Genomic DNA, 25,142 nt, shown 5'->3' on the forward strand with positions numbered 1-25,142 from the left:
GGGATTGCATTGAATCTGTAAACTGCATTTGATAGTATAGTCATTTTCACAACATTGATTCTTCCTACCCAGGAACACAGAATATCTCTCCATCTGTTTATGTCATCTTTGATTTCTTTCATCAGTGTCTTATAATTTTCTGTGTACAGTTCTTTTGTCTCCTTAGGTAAGTTTCTTCCTAGATATTTGATTCTTTTCGCTGCAGTGATGAATAGGATTGATTCCTTAATTTCTTTTTATGATTTTTCATTGATAGTATATAGAAATGCAAGTGATTTCTGTGTATTGATTTTGTATCTTGTAACTTTGCTAAATTCACTGATTAGCTCTAGTTATTTTCTGATACTATATTTAGGGTTTTCTATGTATGGTATCATGTCATCTGCAAACAGTGAGACCTTTATTTCTTTTCCAATCTGAATTCATTTTGTTTCTTTTCCTTCTCTGATAGTTGTATCTATGACTTCCAGAACTATGTTGAATAACAGTGGGGTAAGTGGGCACCCTAGTCTTGTTTTTCTTCTTAGGGGGAATACTTTCAGTCTTTCACCTTTGAGAATAATGTTTGCTGTAGGCTTATCATATATGATCTTTACTATGTTGAGGTAGGTTCCCTCTATGCCCATTTTTGAGGAGTTTTAATCATAAATGGGTGCTGAATTTTGTCAAAGGCTTTTTCTGCATCTATTGAGATTATCATATGGTTTTATCTTTCAATTTGTTAATATGGTGTATCATGTTGATTGATCTCTGTATATTGAAGAATCATTGCATCCCTGGAATAAACCCAACTTGATCATGGTGTATGAGCTTTTTGATGTGTTGCTGAATTCTGTTTGCTAAAATTTTGTTGAGGATTACTGCATCTTTGTTCATCAGTGATATTGGCCTATAGTTTTCTCTTTTTGTGTTGTCTTTGTCTGCTTTTGGTATCAGGGTGATGGTGACTTCATAGAATGAGTTTGGAAGTGTTCCTTCCTCTGCAACTTTTTGAAAGAATTTTAGAAGGAAGGGCATTAACTCTTCTCTAAATATTTGATGGAATTCTCCTATGAAGCCATCTGGTCTTGGGCTTTTGTTTTTTTGGGAGATTTTTGATTAAAGTTCAGATTCAGTGCTTGTAAATGGATTGTTCATAATTTCTATTTCTTCCTCCTTCAGTCTTGGAATATTTAACTTTTCTTAGAATCTGTCCATTTCTTCCAGGTTATCTACTTTATTGTTGTATAGTTGTTCATAATAGTCTCTTATAACTCTTTGTATTTCTGCCTTGTCTGTTGTAACCTCTTTCTTCATTTCTAGTTTTCTTAATTTGATTCTTCTCTTTTTTTCTTGATGGATCTGGCTAAAGGTTTGTCAATTTTGTTTATCTTCTCAAAGAACCAGCTTTTAGTTTTATTAATCTTTACTATTGTTGCTTTCATTTCTTTTTCATTTATTTCTTCTCAAATCTTTATGATTTCTTTCCTTCTACAATTTTTTTTGTTGTTGTTCTTCTTTATCCAGTTGTTTTAGGTTTAAAATTAGGTTGTTTATTTAATGTTTTTCTTATTTCTTGAGGTAAGATTGTATTGCTATAAACTTCCCTCTTAGAACTGCATTTGCTACATCCCATTGGTTTTGAGTTGTATTGTTTTCATTGTCATTTGTTTCTAGAAATTCTTGATTTCCCTTTTTATTTCTTCAGTAACCTGTTGGTCATTTAGAAATGTGTTGTTTAATCTCCGTGTGTTTGTGTTTCTTACAGTTTTTCTTCTTGTAATTGATATCTGACCACATAGTGCTGTGGTCAGAGAAGATGCTTGATAACAATTTCAATTTTCTTAAATTTACTGAGGTTTGATTTCTGACCCAAGATGTAGTCTGTCCTGGAGAATATTCCATGTGCACTTGAGAAGGTGTATTCTTCTGCATTTGGGTGGAATGTCATAAAGATATCAGTGAGATTCATCTCATCTGATATATCATTTAAGTCTAGTGTTTCCTTATTAATTTTCTGTTTTGATGATCTCTCCATTGGTGTAAGTGGGGTGTTAAAGTCTCCTACTGATCTCTCCATTGGTGTAAGTGGGGTGTTAAAGTCTCCTACTATTGTTGTGTGACTGTCAATTTCCCCATTTATGTCTGTTAGTGTTTGTCTTATGTATTTAGGTGCTGTTATGTTGGGAGAACAGACATTTACAATTATTATGACTTCTTCATGGATCGATCCCTTGATCATTATGTAATGTCCTTCCTTATCTCTTGTGATCTCTTTACTTTAAGGTCTATTTTGTCTGATATGAGGATTGCTACTCCAGCTTTCTTTTGCTTCCCATTTGCATGGAATACATTTTTCCTTCCTCTCACTTTCAGTCTATATGTTTCTTTAGGTTTGAAGTGGGTTTCTCGTAAGCAGCATATATATGGATCTTGTTTTTGTATCCATTCAGCCAGTCTGTGTGTTTTGGTTGGAACATTTAATCCATATACATTTAAAGTAAATATTGATATACATGTTCCTGTTACTATTTTCTTAATTGTTTGGGGTTGATTTTGTAGATATTTTTTCTTCTCTTGTATTTCTTGACTATTTCAGTCCCTTTAACATTTTTTGTAAAGCTGGTTTGATGGTACCGACTTCTCTTAAATTTTGCTTGTCTGAAGAGCTTTGTATTCTCCATCAATGTTGAATGAGATCCTTGCTGGGTACAATAATCTTGGTTGCATATTTTTCCCTTTCAGTATTTTAAATATATCCTGTCATTCCCTTCTGCAGAGTTTCTGCTGACAGATAAGCTGTTAAATGTATAGAGTTTCCCTTGTTTGTTACTAGTTGCTTCTCCTTTGCTGCTTTTAATAGTCTTTCTTTGTGTTTAGTCTTTGTTAGTTTCATTAGTATGTGTCTTAGCATGTTTCTCCTTAGTTTTATCCTTTTTTGGGACTCTTTGTGCCTCTTGGACTTGATTAACTGTTTCCTTTTCCATGTTAGGGAAATTTCCAACTATAAATCTCTTCAAAAATTTTCTTGTACCCTTTCTTTTTCTCTTCTTCTTTTGGGATCCCAGTGATTAGAATGTGGTGCATTTGGTATTGTCCCAGAGGTTTCTGAGCCTGTCCTCCGTTCTTTTCATTCTTTTTACTTTATTCTGCTCTTCAGAAGTTATTTCCACCATTTTATCTTCCAGCTCATTGATTCGTTTTTCTTCTTCAGATCTTCTGCTACTGATTCCTTCTAGAGTTTTTTTTTAATTTCAGTAATTGTGTTGTTTGTCTCTGTATGTTTATTCTTTATTTCTTCTAGGTCTTTGTTAATTGATTCTTGCATTTTCTCCATTTTGTTTTCAAGGTTTTTGATCATCTTTACTATCATTATTCTGAATTCTTCAGGTAGTTTGCCTATTTCCTTTTCATTTTTTTTTTTTTTTGGATTCCTGTGTTTCTATTTTGTTCCTTTATTTGTGTAGTATTTCTCTGTCTTTTCATTATTATTATTATTATTATTTTTTTTTTTTTTTAACTTACTGTGTCTGAGGTTTCCTTTTCCCAGAAGTTTGAATTCTTTCTTCCTTTTGGTTTCTACCCTCCTAAGCTTGGCCCAGTTGTTTGTGCAAGCTTTGCATAGGGTGAGATTTGTGCTGAGTTTTTGTTTGTGTGTTTGTTCTTCCTCTGATGGGCAAGGCTGAGTGAGGTGGTCATCCTGTCTGCTGATGATTGGGTTTGTGTTTTTGTTTTGTTTGTTGTTTAGATGAGGCATCCTGCCCAGGGTGCTACTGGTGGTTGGGTGATGCTGGGTCTTGAATTCAAGTGGTCTCTCTTGTGAGTTCTCACCATTTGATACTCCCTAGGGTTATTTCTCTGGTAGTCTAGTCTTGGATTCAGTACTCCCACTCCAAAGGCTTGATCTCCAGACCATGTTCAAACAAAGCTGTGATACTTATTTCCCTTGTAGAAGTTCATATGTTATTATTATTAAGAGGCGTTGTGGGAAGAGGGTGTTAGTAGCTACTGAGTCTTGAGTCCTGCAGATGATTTGGTGATCCAGTGGTTAAGACTCTGCACTTCCACGCACTGTAAGGGGTATGGTCAGAGTACTAAGATCTCACATGCTGAGTGGTGTGATTTTTCCTTCAGTGGCACCACTTCCTTGCATGTCCTGAGGAGACCAGGCTCCTAACAGATGATGTGGGAAGGTAGGTGCTGCTGAGAGTTGTTTTGTAAAATTTTTAAGCCAAAATTTATATATATTATTTGCCCTTGTCCCTCTCTATTATAAGTAATATATAAGCTTCTTGATAGTTAAACATTTCAGTACTTCTCTTTGGCATCTACTGCTGTTTCCTGTTTATGATACTGTATTTGTAAGCTGAGTCCTTAGAAACCCCTGAGTTTCCATCTCTTAGAATCGTTCCTTTTTATTTTTCTGGTCTTCATGAAGTTCTAATTTAGATCTCTTTGTTCTGTCCAAGGTGCTGCACCCACACTTTTCTTGGATAAGACAGAGCAGTGATGGAACAGTATCCTCACCCACTAGTGGCAACAATTGGTACATTTTCTCACTCCCTTTCCTCACCTGGTACATATTGTAAATGAAATATTTTTATGATCTCTTCTATTGTTGAGGTATAAAGAGTGCTATACATAAGCAGTTCATGGAGAACTCTAGTGCATTATATTAAGTATTTTTATAGTATGTGAAAAATAGTCATTGAGAATTCTTTTGATAATGAATTAGTGGCCTGTGTCAGACAATGAAAATTTTTGATAATTATTTCCATTAAACTGACTCTGTAAACAGAAAGAAAATATGGAAAGGCCTTAAAATATGATCTGATTTTCCTCCTCTGGACTAAAAAATGGTAGTTCTGACTGGTTATATGACTTACCTGAGACTCTAATGCTAGTTCCAAGGGGGGGGACAAAATTCTAGGAAACTCAGAATGTATGATCTGTCATTTTTGTGGGCTCACAAACTATTTTCAAGGTAACTAGCATGGTTTTCATGTTTTATAAACTGCAAAATTGCACTGTGGGAGAACTGAGGTTTGTTGTTTATTTTGGGGAGGTTGATGGTGAAGGAGGGAAACATTTTGCTTATTTAACCGTTTATTCTGTTAAATTTCCAATGAATTCAGAATGCTTTTGTATTTCATTGATATCTTTATATTATCATAAAATTCTCAGGGGAAATTTTGCATTTCTACTGCCTTCCTGGGAATGTCATTGGGAATATATTCATTGAGAAAACACAAGGCAAGTAAACATAATCTTGTCCCAAAGGAAATAAATATAATACCAGGGCCAAAGATAAAATTAAAAAAAAAATTCTCTGTAATAATTATCCTCAGAAAGATTTTAGAAGATAATGTGACTTTCAGTTGCCAGATTACTAAAGCAGAAACAGAATGTTAGCTGGCAAACAGGTGGATTAGGAATAAGTAGAACATTAAGATAAAAATAGTTTGAGAATATCAAGAATCAGTGGTGGAGAAGGAAATGACAACCCACTCCCGTATCATTATCTGGGAAATCCCATGATCAGAAGAGCATGGCAGGCTACAGTCCATGAAGTCTCAAAGAGTTGGGCACAACTTAGTGACTAAACAGCAACAATCATAAATCAATGGCGAGAGAAATTTAAAACAGAGCAAAGAGGGGATATGAGTTAGACGATAGAAAAGAGAAGCTTCTCTTCAACAGTTTACATCTCAAAGGATAGAGTATGTGGTCATCTTAAACTGAGAACTTATAATAAAAACATAGATGCAAACCTTAATGTAGTGCTTTGTTATATTGAGCTATCTCTAAAAGGCCTACCATAGATGGCTATATCCTCACTTTGTAACGTAGTAAACATTCTATAATTACGTAGGATAATTTGTGTTAAATATTTTACTAGGTGTTCATCATTAACAACCAAGCCACTTTAACATGAGGGACTATACTGTTTAAAAATAATCACTTTAAGTTGAAAGTCTTATTTTAGCTGGGTTTTGATGCAGAAGGAGAACCACATTGGGCTTCACCCTGCCCCAGGAACTCAACTTTAATCCTTGTCAAATCTGTTTTAGTCATTAGAGATGGCAATAGATAATGATTTCTTGGTGGTGCTAGAAACTCTTGGGTGATTGATGTTCAGGCACTCCTGTGAACTGGACACCTCTCACTGCAGGTCAGGGAGGAGGGACACCATCAGGGCCAAAGGAGCAGTGGAAATTTTGGTGACATAGTCTATTCTGTCTAACAGAACATGGCTATTGAATTAAACCCATCTTTAAATATTCACAATGCTCACATGTATAGCCATGATAGAATTTTTTGTTTTGTTCATCATAACTTAATCTGAATCTATGATTAATTCCTTAGATATGAAACACTTCTCTCCAATTTACTTTTTAAAAAATATTTAAGTTTCATGTGTGCAGTCTAATAATTTGACACCTGTTTCCAACTATTAATTTTTATCCTGGTGATCACTGCATAAGAAAGTGTACCCAAGGCAGAGAACAACTGTCATTTGCTGGTGGTCTGTGTGTAACTGTGGACTCTTGTGGACTCCACCCTGCAAGTAGACTCAGATCTGGTGCATAAGCCTGTGAATGCTTAGCCCACCTGCCCTTGCTTCATCCAGATCAGTTTCCCGTGGGATGGATCTCTTTGTGAAGCTTTTATGGGTTAACAAGCATATTTAACTAAGAGACTCAATGGGCATTCTCCAGTTGGGCCCTGTCAGTGGTAAAGGTGGTATTCTAACCTTTATTTATCATCTTTATTTAGTGCTGATCTTGATGTAACTGAGAATGGATGAAAAGTGCAATTTTTTGAAGATCCTAAGGAAATCCAGACAGGGCTTGTTTTCATAAGGATTATAGGCAATTATCAACCTGGAAGCTATTAATAGTTTCTGGTCATATGTCACTTTTATTGACTAGGTTTTTGAAAACTATGCTGTTCCTAAAGACACTATATATTATATTTCTTTTAAATGTTTTTAAAACTTGAACACTAGCTATCGATTGGATATGAAAAATTACATCTTTGGTTTCTGTGATTCTGATAGTTTTTGGAAAATTCTGTTAAATTTCCACTTTAGACTTTCAGAAGTCTAGAAGCATTGAGACAATACTGGGTGGAGGAACTGAAGAGGAGACTATCGGTGTGGTCAACAGCCTGCTTGCACATCATGTCTTCTCTCTTTCCAGGAGAAGACAGAACTTTCTCTGGTGTCTGAGCCTCCTTCACATAGCTCTGCTCTTCTGAGAAAGCCGCTCTTCTCATTGGCTTACGGCTGGATCTCAGTTAATATATACCAGATATCATGTGACACTTTCCTACCAACTGTGGACAATCTAATATATTCTAGTAAAACTGAAAGGAGGGATTATGGTCCTGGTTCCCAGAGAGTTTGCTTTCTCTTTTTGTAAGATGTGGCAAGGAGCCAGTCCTGTTGTGTTCTTCTTTGGTTGGGTGGCAAAGCAGAGAAAATTAAATTCTCTGTGACCTAGTCCTGCTTCTATGGTGGACTCTCGTTGCTATTGGCTTGCTTTAAATCTTGATATCTTAATATGTCAAATACTGGGTCTCCTTACTGAAACTCATCAGAGTTTGTTTTCTGTTACCGTAAGCTAAATCCAACCTAACTGATTAATTTTTTTATTAAATTACAGTTGGCATACACAATTGCATTAGTTTCAGGTGTACTGCAGCATGCTTCATTTTTGTATATATATATACATGTGTGTATATATATATAAATTCTTTATAAGATTCATTTTCATTATAAGATAGGTCCTTGTTGTTTATCTGTTTTATATATAGTAGTGTGTGTGTGTTAATCCCAAACTCCCAGTTTATCACCCCCTTTCCCCTTTTGGTAACCATAAGTTTATTTTTGATGTCTGTGAGTCTATTCCTGTATTGTAAGTTCATTTTTACTATGTTTTAGTTTCCATATATTAATATAAGTGATATATATTTTCCTTTGTCTAACTTTACTTAGTATGATAATCTCTAGATTCATCCATGTTGCTGGAAATGGCATTATTTCATTCATTTTGTGACTGAGTAATATGTTTGTATGTGTGTATCACATCTCCTTTATCCATTCATCTGTTAATGAACAATTAACTTGCTTTCATATCTTGGCTATTGTAAATAGTGCTGCTGTCATCATTTGGGTGCATGTATATTCTCTAATTGGACTTTTCACTGGATATATGGCCAGGATTAGAATTGCAGTTCATATGGTAGCTCTACTTTTTTGTTTAATTAAGGAATCTCCATACTCTTCTCCACAGTCAGTATGCTAATCTACATTACCAACAGTAGAGGAGGGTTCCCTTTTCTCCACACCATCTCCAGCATTTATTATTTGTAGTTTTTTTTTTTTTTTTATGATGGCCATTCTGACTGGTGTGAAGTGAAACCTTATTATAGTTTTGATTTGCATTTTTCTAATAATTAGCAGTCCTAAACATCTTTTCATGTGCTTACTAGCCATCTGTATGGCTTTGGAAATATGTGTATCTAGGTGTTCTTCCCAGTGTTTTGATTGAATTGTTTTTAACCTTTATGAGCTGTGGGCATATTTTGAAAATTAATTTCTTGTTGTCTCATAGTTTGCAAACATTTTCTCCCATTCAATAGGCTATATATATTTTTTTTGTTTGTTTGTGATTTACTTTGCTGTGCAAAAGCACTTAAATTATAGTTGGGTTTCATTTGTTTATTATCACTTTTGTTTCCATTATTCTAGGAGATGAATCAAAAAAATATTCCTGTGATTTCTATCAAATAGTGTTCTGTGTTTTTCTCTAGTAGTTTTACAAGAGCAGTCTTTAATCCATTTAATCCATTTAGGTTTTTAATCCATATTGAGTTTATTTTTGTACATAATATTAGAGAATGTCTAATTTTTAAATTTTTAATTGAACTTTTATTTTATATGGAGTCTAGTTTAAACTTTTTTTATTTATTAAATTATGGAGGTATGATATCACATTTACAGAAGTCTTGGAAAATACAGAACAAAATTATATTTAGTTCCACTATATATTACAGTGTTTTATGTAGATAAATTAAGGTTTTAGTTGGTGTTTCAATATCAAGCTCTCAAAAATTAAGAGAATGAATAGATAGAAAAGGATACAGAAGACCTGCAAAGCACTTTGAACCAATTCAACATAATTAAGATTTATACAATTCTTATACAAGAGCAAGATACAAATTCTATTCAAGTTCCCATAGACTATAAACCAGGAAACACTGGAACATATCCAGGGACATAAAACATGGTGCAAAAATTTCATGGTCTAAGGGTATTGAGGGCTTCCTTCCTGGCTCAGACGGTAAACCATCTGTCTGCAATGCTGGAGACCCAGGTTCGATCCCTGCATTGGGAATATCGGAAATGGAAACCCACTCCAGTACTCTTGCCTGGAAAATCCCATGGACAGAGGAGCCTGGTAGGCTACAGTCCATGGGGTCGCCAAGGTGGACACAACTGAGCGACTTTACTTACTTTACTTACTAGGGTATTGAAATCATACAGAGTCTGTTCCCTTATCACTATGGAATTATGTTAGAAATCACTATCAAAAATATTTGAAAATAATCCACATATTTTCAAGCACAGTGTGACATGTACCAAGAGAGATCATCATAATAGTTAAAGATGTTTATCAATTTTCACAATCAATAACCAGAGGAAAAATAAAAGATTATTATGTTTGCAAGCCATAATGGAAACATGATTAACTTAACAATATACAATAATTGCATACAATTTGGGAGGGAGTTTATGTAGAGTGATGTGATAAGTGGAAATGCATACACATACATTTGTTTTCATGTGGGTGCACATGTTTTCATCCACCCAGCCCAGCCAGTCTATGTCTCTTGGTTGGTGATCCTATTACCATTTTTGTAATCGTTTTGGGTTTATTTTGCTTAGGTCTTTTCCTTCTCTTGTGTTTCCTGCCTAGAGAAATTCCTTGAGCATTTGTTGTAAAGCTGATTTAGTGGTGCTTAATTCTCTTAACTTTTGCTTGTCTGGAAAGCTTTTGTTTTCTCTATCAAATCTGAATGAGTGTGTAACTTGGTAGAATATTCTTGGTTGCAGGATCTTCCCTTTCATCACTTTGAATATATTGTGTCATTCCCTTCTGGCCTACAGAGTTTACGTTGCAAAATCAGCTGACAACATTATGGGGGTTCCCTTGCATGTTATTTGCTGTTTTTCCCTTATTGCTTTTAACATTGTATCCTTGTCTTTAATTTCTGTCAGTCTGATTACCTTGTGGCTCAGTGTGTTCTTCCTCCGGTTTTTCCTGCCTGGGACTGTCTATGCTTCTTGGACTTAGTTGACTATTTCCTGTTCCATGCTAGGCAAGTTTCTAGCTACTATCTCTTAAGATACTTTCTGAGGTCTTTTCTCTCTCTTATCCTCCTGGAGCTGCTATAGTGTGAAAGTGGTGCTGCAGTGTTGTCCCAGAGATGTCTTTAGGCTATCTTCATTGTTTTCATCCTTTTTTCTATATTGTGTTTTGTGGCAGTGATTTCCACCATTCTGTCTTCCATCTGTTCTTCTCCCTCTGCTATTTTGCTGTTGATTCCTTGTAATTGAAAGGTTATGGCCATGAATTACGAGCAAAGCTGGTCTTCTTGGTCTCTGGAGGAGAGAATTTCAGTCTGGGCCTAGAGACAAGGCTTGATCACTCAGAGCTTTTGTGTAGCAAAGTTTTATTAAAGTAAAAGGAATAGAGAAAGACGTCCAGTAAGAGGTACTAGAAGGAGGCAGGAGAGTACCCCCTTGTTAGTCTTTAGCAAGGCCTTATATACTTGTTAGCAAGATGGTAATCATAGATAAAAGAAACACCTCAAGGCTGAGAATACTGCACCAGAGTCCTCTCCCACAACATACATTCTGAGATAGCATCTGCAGGGAGGGGAGCCATCTCTGGTGAGGTGTCCCTGGGCAAAAAATACTGTATCCAAAAAGCAACTGACATAAGTTTTTGAAGAAAAGCAGGTTTACAAGCAAGATACAATTGTTTCATTAACATAGCTTAAGAAGGACATTCTTTGGAGCAAGATAAACTGTTTTGCTGAAAAACTTAGTTTCAGATAGTCATGTAGCAACACAGGACTTGAGAAACCTCTGGCAGAATGAAGGAATTCAGGGAAAAATAAATAAATAAAACATTTTCCATTTATTTCCTCTCTCCCTCAGGGACCTGTGGCCTCCCTACTGAGACCTGACTGACCAGTAATCCTTTCATAGTGTATTGTTCATCTGTTTGTTCTTTAGTTCTTCTAGGTCTTTAGCAAGCATGTCTTGCATTTCTTCTCCATTCTTTTTGTTCTTTCTCTGAGATCCTGCATCATCTTCATTATCATTATTTTGAATTCTTTTTCTAGAAATTATTTTTCCACTTCAATTTATTGTTTTTCTGTGGTTTTATCTGTTTCTTCATCTGGAACTTAATCATCTGCTTTTTCATCCTGTGATGTCGTTTCCCTTCTGGCTGCTGCAGATTGTATTCTTGCTTCTTCTGTCTGCCCTCTGATGGATGAGGCTGAGGCTTGTGTGAGTTTCCTGATGGGAGGGCCTGGTGGTGGGAAAAGCTGGGTCTTGTGCTGGTGGGCAGGAGCATGTTCAGGAAAACTTTAATCTGAGTATCTGCTGAAGGGTGGGGCTGCACTCCCTCCCTGTTTGTTAGCTGTTTGGCCTGAGATGACCCAGCCCTGGAATCTGCAGGCTTTATGATAGGATTAATTGTGACCTCTGAGAGTGCTCACAGGAAGGGGCACCTCTCAGGACTGCTGCTGCCAGCAACCCCATCCTTGCAGCAAGCCACTGGCAATCCATGACTCCACAGATGATCCTCCATCACTGGCAGGTAGGTCTAGTTCAATCTTCTGTGGGGTCACTTCTCTTTTTCCCATGAGTCCTGGTGCACACAAGATTTTGTTTGTGCCCTTCAAGAGGGCTTTCCCCCAGTCATGTGGAAGTCCTGTGATCAAATCCCACTGGCCTTCAAAATTAGATTCCCTGGTGATTCTCGTTTCTTTACCAAATCCCCAGGCTGGGAGGCCTGACCTGGGATTTGGAACCTTCATAACAGTGGGAGGACTTTGGTATTGTTGTTCTCTATTGTTTTGTATTATTGTAAGTCACCTACCTGCTGGCTAAGCAGTTTGTTTTCATTGTGATTGCACCCCTCCTGCCATCTCCTTGCAGCTACTCCTTTGTCTTTAGATGTGTTTTTTTCTTTTTCTTTCTTTCTTTTTTTTTGTGGTGGATTCCAGTGTCCTCCTGTCAGTGGTTATTCAACAGCTAGCTGTGATTTTGGTGCACTCACAGGAGATGAATACATGTCCTACTCTGCCATCTTGAACCAATTCCTCTAATTTTATTTTTACATGTAGATGTCCAGATTTCCCAGCATCACTTATTGAATAGGCTGCCTTTTTCCATTTTGCATTCTTGCTTCCTTTGTTGTAGATAATGGACTATACTGCGTGGGTTTGTTTTGGTGTTCTCTAGTTTGTTCCATTGAACTATCTGTCTGTTTTTGTGCCAGTATCACATTGCTTTGATGACTGTAACTTTGTAGTATAGTCTGAAGTCAGGGAGCATGATTTCTCCAGCTCTGTTTTTCTTTCTCAAGATTGCTTTGGCTATTTGAGATCTTTTCTGTTTCCATACAAATTAAAAAATTATAGTTCTGTGAAAATACCAATGGTAATTTGCTAGTGATTGCATTGAAATGTATTTCCTTGGGTGGTATGGTCATTCTAGTGATATAAATTCTTCCAATCTAACTGATTCTTATAACGCATTTTGTTAGAAAAGTTTTCAGAGTAGAAAATAGAGTAAAAGAAAATATGAAACTAATTTCCTGGCTCTTTCAGAGGAGGCAAGTTTAGATAGTGTGTGGGTTTCAGTTATGTGTGCCTGTTTCAAGTAAGTGTGTATAAGTTTCAAGTGTGTGAATTTCAGATTGCATTTTGTTTCAAAGGGAGAGTCACTGATACCTTTTCTTGTTTTGGATTCACTTTCTTTAATTGCATAATTGGGCAGTGGCTTAGTCAAAAGAATAAACCTGCATACCTCTAAGATATCATAGGTTCTATTCCAGACTACCATAATGAAGTGAATGGCGCAGTGAGGTGAGTAAATGAATGTTTTCATTTCTCAGTTCAGATGAAGTTATGTTATACTATACCACAGTCTATTAAGTGGGCAGTAGTATTATCTCTGAAAAACATATCAATGTGTTTAACTATAAAAACTACTTTACTGCTAAAATGTGCTGTCACCTGAGCCTTCAGCGAAGTGGAGGTTCTTGCTTTCATGTTAATGACTGCTGAATGATTAGGGAGGTGGTTCCTAAAAAGTTGGGGTGGCTGCTGCAGTTTCTAAAAATAAGACAGCAGTGAAGTTTTCCATATTGATTACCTCTTCCTTTCATGAATTATTTCTCTGTAACATTTTACCCATAGTGGAAAATCTTTCAAAATTGGAATCAATGGATTTGGGGAATACGTGAAAATCCATGGCTGATTCATGTCAATGTATGGCAAAAACCACTACAATATTGTAAAGTAATTAGCCTCCAACTAATAAAAATAAATGGAAACAAAAATCAATGTCCTCATAGCCTGCCACTGTTTTATCAGCTAAGCTTAATGCAACATTCTAAATCCTTTGTTATCATTTCAACGATATAAGCAACATCTTCATAGGAGTTGATTCCTTCATATTAAATTACGTTCTTTGCTCGTGTTTTGCCAAAAGTTTTAGCTTTTGTTTCAGATTCAAAAGATTTGTTAACAAAAGAAATCACTTATTATACTCAATTAAGCAATTTCAATTTTAATAGAGAATTATCTAACTCATTTTCAATATATAATCATTAAAAGAAAAAGAAAGAATTAATATCTACTGGAGAATTGTCTAACTTTTGATATGCAATCATGAAAAGAAAAGTGGAATAGAAATAGTAGAGGAGAGTAATAGCAAATACATCACCTAATTGGGACCAACTCACATCTAGACTCAAACAACACTGGAAAGTCCCGTTTAACAGCAATCTTGAGTCCCAGTTGGGAAAAGATCCCAGGTCGTACATCCACCCCACAGGTGAGATTTCAAAATTGCAGTTTTGGAGGTTCCCACTTATAAATTGCAGCTCTGGTTTCGCTTTAATCTCTTTCACAATGCTGTTTGTTTTATCTTGCAAGTCAGGATTTTGTTAGGTCAAGAATGCAGTTGACCAATCTCTTCTAGGGACTCAATAATTCTAAGACCTGCTTCCTATCATATCTATGTTGCTACTCATCTCACTGGTAAGAACCAGTACACTTGCAAGCAGGCCGGTAGTCAGAACAGTGTCCAGACAGTTCAAAAGCAAGGTTAGAGGCCTGCTCTGCTTTCTTGTCTCTGAAGCCTAAACAAGACTACTTCCACTTAATTTCCCTAACAACTCCATGAAAAACACTGCCTCATCCTTGCAAGTTTTATCATGAGATTGAAACAATTAAATCATATCTTCAGGCTTCATTTCTAATTCTAATTCTATTGCTATTTCCACTACATCTGCAATTATTTCCTCCACTGAAGTCTTGAACCCTTCAAAATCATCCATGAAGGTTGGAATCAACTTCTTCCAAACTAATGTTAATGTTGATATTTTGACTTCTTCCCATGAATCACAGATGTTTTTAATGGCTTCCAGAATAGTGAATCCTTTCCAGAAGGTTTTCAGTTCACTTTGCTCAGACCTATCAGAGGAATCACCATCTATGGCAGTCATAGCCTTATGAAATGTATTTCTTAAATTATAAGACTTGGCAGTTGAAATTATTAGTAATCTTTGATTCAGGGTCTGCAGGATGAATATTGCATTAGCAGACATGAAAACAACACGAATCTCATTGTCCTTCTCCATCAAAGAGCTTATGTTCCCAGGTTCACTGTCAATGAGCAGTAACGTTTTGAAAGAGCTCTTCCCGCCGCCCCCACCTCCAAGTAGGTCTCAGCAACAGGCTCAAAATATTGAGTAAATCATGTTGTAAACGGTTGTGCTGTCATCTAGACTATGTTGTTCCCTTTATAGAGCACAGGCAGAATAGATTTAGCATAATTACTAAGGACCTTCCATTTTCTGAATAACAACAAATGTGCATCAGGTTCAACTTAAAGTCGCCAGCTGCATCAACCCCTAATAAGATAGGCAGCCTGTCCTTTGAAGCCAGGCATTGACTTCTCCTCTCCAGCTATGAAAGTCCTAGATGGTATCTTCTTGCAAGAGAACCTTTTTAATTTATATTGAAAATCTGTTATTTGGTGTAACTCCCTTCATGAATTATTTTAAGTACATCTTCTGAATAACTTGATGCATCTTCTGCATCAGCACACAGTGCTTCACCTTTCACTTTTATGTTATGGAGAAGGCTTCTTTCTTTAAACCACATGAACCAATCTCTGATAGATTCAAATCTATCAGCTTTCTCTACAGCTTCCTCACCTTTCTTAATATTCATAGAATTGAAGAGACTTAGGGCCTTTGTTTGGATTGGGTTTTTGCAGCTTGTGGGATCTTGGTTCATGGGCCAGGGAGACAGACTTGAATTCCTTTGGTAGGAGCACTGAGCCCAAACCACTGGACTAACATAAAACCTTAGACCCCAGGGAGCATTAACTGAAATGAGGTCTCTCAGAGGTCCTTATTTCAGCACCAAGACTTGGATCTTCCCAACTGTCTGCAAACTCCAGTCTTGGAAGTCAGTCCAAACAACCCGTAAGACGGGAACACAGTCCCACCCGTCAGTAAAAAGAAAAGAAAGACCAAAAATTATGTTCCAGATGAAGGAGCAAGGTAAACACCCACAAAAACAAATGAAGAGAAAATAGGCAATATATTCAGATTATAAGGGTTCCAGAAAAAGGAGAGAAAGAGAAAGGATCTGAGAAAATATTCAAAAGATTATAGATGAAAACTTCCCTGACATGGGAAAGGAAATAACTACCCAGTTTCAGGAGGTGCAGAGAGTACCATACAAGATAAATCCTAGGAGAAGTGCATCAAGACACATATTAATCACACTAGCAAAAATTAAATTCAAAGAAAAAGAAATTAAAAAAAGCAGGAGAAAAGAAAAACAAAACAAGGAAATACTCAGAAGGTTTTAAACTGGTTTTTCAGAAGAAAATTGGTAGGCCAGAAGGGAGTGGCAGGATATATTTAAAGTGATGAAAGGGAAGAACCTACAACCAAAATTAATCTATGCAGCAAGAATCTCAGGTTCAGTGGAGAAATGAAAAGCTTTACAGAAAAACAAAAGCTGAGAAGATTCAGTACCACCAAACCAGCATTACAACAAATGCTGAAGGAGTATTTCTAGACAGGAAACACGGGAAGTAATGGATCCACAAAAGCAAACTCAAAACAATTTTAAATGGCAATATACACATTTATAATTATATTGAATGCAAATGGATTACGTGGAAAAAGATATTCCTTGCAAATGGAAATCAGAAGAAATCTGGAATAGCAATACCCATATTAGGTAAAATGGACTTTAAAATAAAGATTGTTACAAGAGGTAAGGAAGGACACTACAAAATAATAAAAGGATCAATCCAAGAAGAAATGACAACTATAAATATTTATGCAGACATCATAGGACCACCTCAATACATAAGGCAAGTGCTAACCGTCATAGAAGGGAATATTGAAAATAAAAGAATATAGTGGGGGACTTTAACACCCCATTTATGCTATAAACAGATCATCTGACAGAAGATAAAGAAACACCAGTTTTAAATGACACAGTAGACCAGATAGATTTAATTGTTATCTATAGGACATTCCAATTGAAAGCTGCAGAATAAAATTTCTTCTCAGGTTCACAGGGAACATTATCCAAGATGGATCACATCTTAGGTCACAAATAAAACCTCAGAAATTTTAAGAGAATTGAAATTATATCAAACATCCTTTTCTGACCACAAGACTATGAGATTCAGAAACAATTATGGGGGAGCGGGGATGTAAAAACTGCAAGAATGTTTGCAAAACATAAAAGTTGTGAGCAGTGCTATAGTACCAAGGGATTACTGAAGAAAATAAAGACAAAATTTTAAAATACCTAGAAACAACTGACAATGAAAACAGAATGACTGAAAACCTATGGGATGCGGCGAAAACTGTCCTAAGAGTGAAAAGTGAAAGTGAAGTTGCTCAGTTGTGTCCGACTCTTTGCCACCCCATGGACTATAGCCCACCAGGCTCCTCTATCCGTGAAATTTTCCAGGCAAGAGTACTGGAGTGGGTTGCCATATCCTTCTCCAGGGGATCTTCCTGACCCAGGGTTTGAACCTGGGTCTCCTGCATTGCGGGCAGATGCTTTACCGTCTGAGCCACCAGGGATAGTGAAGCTTATAGCAATTCAGTCTCACCTTGGAAACAAAAGTCTCAAATGAACAATCTAACCTTACACCTAGAGCGACTATAAGAAGAACAACAAACAAAACCCAAAGTAAACAGAAGGAAAGAAATCATAAAGCAGAAATAAGTGAAACAAAAATGAAAAAAACAATATCAAAGATAAGTAAAACTAAAAGATTGCTTTTTGAGAAGATAAACGCAACTGATCAACCTTTAGCCAGACTCATCAAGAAAAACAGAGCTGACTCAAATCAACAAAGTTAGAAATGAATAAGAAGAAATTATAAAAGATAACACAAATACAAAGTAGTAAGAGATTCTGGGTAATCAGCCTAGTGGTACAGACAGTAAAGAATCTGCCTGCAATGTGGGAAACCTGGGTTCGATCCCTGGGTTGGGAAGATCCCCTGGAGGAGGGCATGACAACCCACTCCAGTATTATTGTCTGTAGAATCCCCATGGACGTGAGAGCCTGGTGGGTTACAGTCCGAGGGGTCACAAAGAGTCAGACATGACTGAGCGACTAAGCATAACGCAGCACAGCAAGAATATGCCAATAAAATGGACAATCTGGGAGAAATGAACAAATTCTTGGAAAGGTGCAACTTTCTAAGACTGAACCAGGAAGAATTACAAAATATAAACAGACCAAACACAAGTAATGAAATTGGACTGTGATTAAAGTTCTTCCAACATGGGCTTCTCTGGTGGCTCAGTGATAAAGATTTTTCCTGCTATCGCAGGAGACAAAGTTTCAATCTCTGCTCTAGGAATATCCCACATGCCACGGAGCAGCTAAGCCTTTGCACCACAACTATTGTGCTTTAGCGTCCAGGAACTGCAACTGTGGAGTCCACATGCCATGACCACTGAAGCCTGCACACCCTGGAACCTGTGCTACAGAACAAGAGAAATCACTCGGATGAGAAGCCCACACACTGCAACAAAGAGTAGCCCTCACTTGCCAGAGCTAGAGAAAAGCCTGTGTAGCAATAAGGACCCAGTATAGCCAAGAATAAATAAATAAAATTATATTAAAAAAAAATCTTGCAGCAAACATAAGTCCAGAACCAGATGGTTTCATAGGTGAATTCTATCAAAAAAGTAAAGAGCTAACAGATAAACTTCTCAGGCTTTTCCAAAAATTGCAGACAAAGAAACACTCCCAGCCTCGTTCTACAAAGCCACCATCACCTTGATACCAAAACCAGACAGTATCACAAAAAAAAAGAAAATTACAAGTCAGTATCACTAATTAACATAGTTCTTCAAAATGCTAGCAAACCAAATCCCACAATGCATTAAAAGGATCATACACCATGATTAAGTAGGGTTTATCCCAGGGAAGCAGAGATTTTTCAATATATGCAAATCAATCAATGTGATACACCATATTAACAACTTGAGACATTAAAACCATATAAGTACCTCAATAGATGCAGAAACAGGATTCAACAAAATTCAACATGGATTTATGATAAAACTCTCCCAAAAGTGGGCATAGAGGGAAACTAATTCAACTTAATACAGGCCATAAATGAGAAACCCATAGCAAATATCATTCTCAATGCTGAAAACTTGAAAGCATTTTCTCTAAGATCAGGAACATGACAAGGGTGCCTACTCTCACCACTCTTATTCAACATAGTTTTAGAAATCCTAGCCACAGAAATCAGGGAAGAAAAATAAAGGAATATAAGTTGGAATTCCATTTACCATCTCAACAAAAAAAATAAAATACCTAGGAATAAACCTACCCACAAAGGCAAAACACCTGTACTCTGAAAACTGTAAAACACTGATGAAAGAAATCAAAGATGACACAGACAGCAGAGAGATATACTATGTTCTTGTTTTGGAAGAATCAGTATTGTCAAAATGATTTATTATCCAAAGCAATCTACAGATTCGATGGAGTCACTATCAAATTACTTCTGACATTCTTCACAGATTAGAACAAAAACTTTACATTTTGTACAGACAGACAAAATATCCTAATAGCCAAAGCAATCTTGAGAAAGAAAGACGGAGCTGGAAGATTCAGGCTCCACAACTTCAAACTATGGTTTAATAGAAAGCCAGAGTAATCAAGACAGCATGGTAGTGGTACAAAAACAGAAATAATCAACGAAACAGGATGGAAAGCCCAGAGATAAACCGATACATATGTGGCCACTTAATCTAGGACAAAGGAGGCAAGAGTATACTGTGGAGAAGCAGCGTCCTTTTCAATAAGTGGTACTGGGAATACTGGATAGCTAGATGTAAGAGGGAGAAGGCAATGCCAACCCACTCCAGTACTCTTGCCAGGAAAATCCCATGGATGGAGGAGCCTAGGCTGTAGTCCATGGCATTGCTAAGAGTCAGGCATGACTGAGCGACTTTACTTTCACTTTTCACTTTCATGCATTGGAGAAGGAAATGGCAACCCACTCCAGTATTCTTGCCTGGAGAATCCCTGGTGGGCTGCCGTCTGTGGGGTTGCATAGAGTTGGACACGACTGAAGCGACTTAGCAGCAGCAGCAGTAGATGTAAAAGAATGACATTAGAACACTACCTAACACCATACATAAAAATGAACTAAAAATGGATTAAAGACCTAAATGTAAGACCAGACTATATGAACTCTTAGAAAATATAGGAAAAACACTCTTTGATGTAAACCACAGCAAGATCATTTTTAACCCATATCCTAGAATAATGAAAATAAAAACAAAAATAAACAAATGGGGCCTTATTAAAATTAAAAGCTTTTGCACAGCAAAGAAAATGATAAATGAGACAAAAAGACAAGCCTCAGCATGGAAGAAAGTATTTGCAAATGAAGCAACTTGACCAGGGACTTATTTTCAGAATATACAAAGAGCTCATGACCCTCAACTGGAATAAACAACAACAACAACAACAGCAATAAAAAACCAGGCAGAAGACCTAAATAGATATTTCTCTAGAGAAGATACACAGATAGCCATGAAACACATGAAAAGATGCTCCATATTACTAATTATTAGAGAAATGCAGATCAAAACTGCAATGAGACTCTTCTCACACCAGTCAGACCTCACACCAGTCAGAATGGCCATCATCAAAAAATCTACAAAAAAGTAAATGCTGGGGAACATGTGGATAAAAGGAATGTAAGTTGATAGAAAGAATGCAAGTTGATAAAAGGAATGTAATTTGGTAAAAAGAATGTAAGTTAACAAAAAGAATGTAAGTTGATGCAGCCATTATAGAGAGCAATATGGTGTTTCTTTTAAAAAACTAAAAGTAGAGCTACCTAAAAACTAAAACTGGAGAACTGGACATGGAACAGCAGACTGGTTCCAAATTGGGAAAGGAGTATGTCAAGGCTGTATATTGTCACTCTTGTCACTCTGCTTATTTAACTTTCATGCAGAGTACATCATGTGAAATGCCAGGTTGGAGAAAGCACAAGCTGGAGTCAAAATTGCCAGGAGAAATATCAATAACCTCAGATATGCAGATGACACCACCCTTGTGGAAGAAAGTGGAGAAGAACTAAAGAACCTCTTGACGAAAGTGAAAGAGGAGAGTCAAAAAGTTGGCTTAAAGCTCAACATTCAGAAAACTAAGGTCATGGCATCCAGTCCGATCACTTCATGGCAAATAGATGGGGAAACAATGGAAACAGGGGCTTTATTTTCTTTGGCTCTAAAATCACTGCAGATGGTGACTGCAGCTATGAAATTAAAAAACACTTGTTCCTTGGAAGACTTATCTATGACCAACCTAGACAACAGATTAAAAAGCAGAGACATTGCTTTGCCAAAAAAGGTCCATCTAGTCAAAGTTATGGTTTTTCCAATAGTTATGTATGAAAGTGAGAGTTGGACTGTAAAGAAAGTTGAGCACTGAAGACTTGATGCTTTTGAACTGTGGTGTTGGAGAAGACTCTTGAGAGTCCCTTGGACTGCAAGGAGATCAACCCAGTCATTCCTCAAGGAAATCAGTCCTGAGTATTCACTGGAAACACTGATGCTGAAGCTGAAGCTCCACTACTTTGGCCACCTGATGTGAAGAACTGACTCATTGGAAAAGACCCTGATGCTGGGAAAGATTAAAAGCAGGAGGAGAAGGGGATGCCAGGGATTAAGATAGTTGGATGGCATCACCAACTCGATGGACATGAGTTTGAGCAAGCTCCGGGATTTGGTGATGGACAGGGCAGCCTGACATGCTGCAGTCCATGGGGTCACAATAATTTGGACATGACTCAGGGACTGAACTGAACTGAGAGCTACCATAATACTCAGCAGTCCTACTACTGTGCCTATAGCTGGAGAAAACCATAATTCAAAAAGATCCATGTCCCCTCTTTTTGTTTCAACACTTATTTCCAGTTTGAGGCATGAAACCAGTAGCAAGAAATCTCAGTGTCCATCAACAGATGAATGGATAATGAAATAATGGTACATATATGCAATGGATTATTATTCAACCATAAAAAGTAGAATTGTGCCATTTGTAGAGATGTGAATGGGCCTAGAATCTGTAATATAGGTTGAAATAAGTCAGAGAAACGAAAACTAATGTCATATATTAATGCATTTATGTGGAATCTAGAAAAATGATACAGATGAACTTATTTGCAGGGCAGGAGTAGAGAGAGAGACAGATGTAGAGAATGAATATGTGGGCATAGGGGAGGAATGGAGGGTAGTATGATTTGGGAGAGTAGCATTGATGTATGTACTCTATCAAGTGTAATATAGATAGTTATATAGTTGATTCTTGATGTTATACAGCAGAAACAGACATGACATTGTAAAGAAATTATATGCTAATTAAAAAAATCAACTATATGGAAAAAATTCATTGATCATTGATCACTATAATAAATATAATAATGAAAAGCTTGAAATACTATGACAATTACCAAAATGTAACTCAGAGGAAGAGAGTGAATACTATAGGAAAAATGATGTCAGTATACTTGCTGGACTGCAATGCTATTTTAAGAACTTATGCTCCCTTCAGTACATCTTGTTTACTCTAGTGATTTATACTATATTCTCTTTTATTTGCTGATACATGTGGATATAATCAGGCATAAATTTATTTTTATTTATCTTTCTTGCGATTGATTGGAATGTCAAATATGTGGGTTGATGCCTGTCATCTGTTTTATAATCCTTTTAGCCATTATTTCTTTTTTTGCTTTTACTCCTTTACTCTTTTCTCTCTGGTACTTCCATTAAATTTGTGTTGAACCCTTCTCTCTGCTTTTAGAAGTAATGGCTGCTGCTCCTGCTAAGTCCCTTCAGTCGTGTCCGACTCTGTGCGACCCCATAGATGGCAGCCCACCAGGCTCCTCTGTCCCTGGGATTCTTCAGGCAAGAATACTGGAGTGGGTTGCCATATCCTTCTCCCTGAAGTAATAGCATTCCACTCCAGTATTCTTTCTGGGAAATCCGTGAACAGAGGAAGGCTACAGTCCATGGGGTCCCAAAGAGTTGGACACGACTTAGTGACTTAACCACGACATACTCACATTTATATTTCCTTTTTTCCTTCATACTTCCTTCTGTATTTAATTATTGAATATTTATATTCTGAATATTCTCTTTCAAATCTTTAAATAGTACAAACTCTTGTCTGAAGATTTAGTTCTAGGTTTTATCTTCATAAATATCAAATATTTGTCTTTTTAAAAAATTTTTATTTCTGTATTTATGAGTCTGTGCCTGTTTCTGTAGTTTGTGTTCTGTTCATATTGTCTTTATCTTTGTACATGATTTTATTTGTTGCTGGACATTGTTATTTAAAAATTACTTGAAGTCAACATTTTTCTAGGATGATGATAGCTTATTCCAAAGATTATATACCTTTGCTCTGTCAGTTGCCAAGCATACTAGAGATTCAAAAATCACATTAGTGACAATTTGGAACCTGAGATATTTCTGAGCTCCTCAGATGATTAGTGGCCTGGCTGATGTCTATTCTTTGAGTCTTCCTTTATTCTTTTCCCCTTTACCCAGCACAATTCCACGTTTTTCTATAGCTCAAGAGACAATCAGTCTGGTCCCTGTGTGGTCTCCTCTGTGTTGACAGATGCCCCAAGGGCTAAAGCAAACCAAAATGCTCAGTTGACTGCTCCAGACTTCACTCTTCTACTGGCGGTGGGCCCAGAAATTCTTTTCTCTCCCCACTAGACTTTTAAGATTTGTAAATTTTAAATCCAATAGGAGGATTGATTCAAGTTATCCAGTCTACTCTCTGTGAAACCAGAATCTCTATCCCAATACTAATCAGTAATACATTTTAAAACATCATTTATTTAAACTTCAGGATTCTACATTTTGATACTTTATGCTTCTATGTTACTATATTTTTCCTTTTGCTTTAAAAATAAGTTATGGGAATCGAGTTATGTTTCCATGTTACATATTTTAGACAATATGACACATTCTTTTATAACAAATCTGCTCTAATCAGGAGATCAGTTGGTCACTCTTCTAGAAAATGTAGCTTAAATATCCTTGTACTTATGAGTCTGTTACTAAGTACTCTAGCTCATGTTTTGTTCTCTGCTCTCTTGATACTTTGCTAATTCCTCTCATCACATTTTCTCTGTTACATTACAATTATGTTTTGAAATAGCTATTCAATAATAGAGTTAATATTGTTGATATGTATATACACAGAGTTTACCATACCATCTGGAATTTAGTAAGTTTGAGTAACTCCGGGAGTTGGTAATGGACAGGGAGGCCTGGTGTGCTGTGATTCATGGGTTTGCAAAGAGTCGGACACGACTGAGCGACTGAACTGAACTGAACTGAAGCACATGATAAATGTTTAAATATATTAAAATTTACTTCTAAATCAGAAATATTATTAATCAGTGACATGATATCAAAAATTCAAAAAATCCTTTGAATATTAAAACTGGAAACCAGTTGCTAAAGGCTCCTTTATTTTTTCTGCTGCTTTGAATATAGGGTTGATTGATCAGACGTACTCTCACTGTCTTTTAGCATGGGGTTTTAGGTTTGTGAGAGACCCACCTCTCTTGAAAAAGGCATAGAAACATTTCTTCTGCATTGTTTAGGTGCATGTATTATTCTTTTTGAATCGATTCAGTGTTCAGAATAAGTAACAGTGTAGTAGAGATGTTGAAGATAACAAGAACATAGTCTCAAATTTTGTTCTTTGACACCTTATTTTTTCTTTTTTTAATCATATAATCTTTATTTATTTAAGAAGATTTGAAGAACTTCATGCTATACAGTTTCCATAGTCTGTTAGTCTACCTGCTGTTGGTTCCAATCCCTATAACCACTGTCATTTAGGTCTCTGATTTTCATAATAGCACTTGGCTCAGGAACTAAAAACTAAAGCTGTCTGGACAAATGTGTCCCAGTGCAGACTTAGGGTTCTTATATCTGGCCAAGTCTTAGGGACCCAGGCTTTAAATCTATTCGGGTCTGTTCTGCTCTGCTTGAAACTTTCTCTTCTTCTGCTGGGAGCAAAACAAATGCTGAATAAGAAAAAGGGAAGAAGGGAGAAAAAGGAATATGTTCACATTATTTTAAGAAAGTGGATCAGACCTTGCTTATGTGACTTCTGCTTTGCTTCCCAAGACCACGAGCATAACTGTAGTACACAGCTGTAGTAATCTATGGAACTTCAGTCTCTCAGAGACCTTTAGAACACATATACTTAAAATGCTTAGGGTGTGT

At 36.6% G+C, this 25,142-nt stretch overlaps 1 protein-coding gene across 1 annotated transcript in view; it reads left to right on the plus strand.

Moving 5' to 3' along the window:
* Window positions 1-25,142, plus strand: part of LOC110122228 (KH domain-containing, RNA-binding, signal transduction-associated protein 2-like) — a 356,268-nt gene that overhangs the window by 63,743 nt on the left and 267,383 nt on the right. The window contains exon 2 of the mRNA XM_070456917.1: window positions 4,449-4,525. Coding sequence (XP_070313018.1) covers window positions 4,489-4,525 — 37 coding nt within the window. The 5' untranslated portion in view covers window positions 4,449-4,488. The remainder of the gene's footprint in view (window positions 1-4,448; window positions 4,526-25,142) is intronic.

Source organism: Odocoileus virginianus, chromosome 27 (genome assembly GCF_023699985.2).
Source record: "Odocoileus virginianus isolate 20LAN1187 ecotype Illinois chromosome 27, Ovbor_1.2, whole genome shotgun sequence".
Taxonomy (NCBI): Eukaryota; Metazoa; Chordata; class Mammalia; order Artiodactyla; family Cervidae; genus Odocoileus; species Odocoileus virginianus.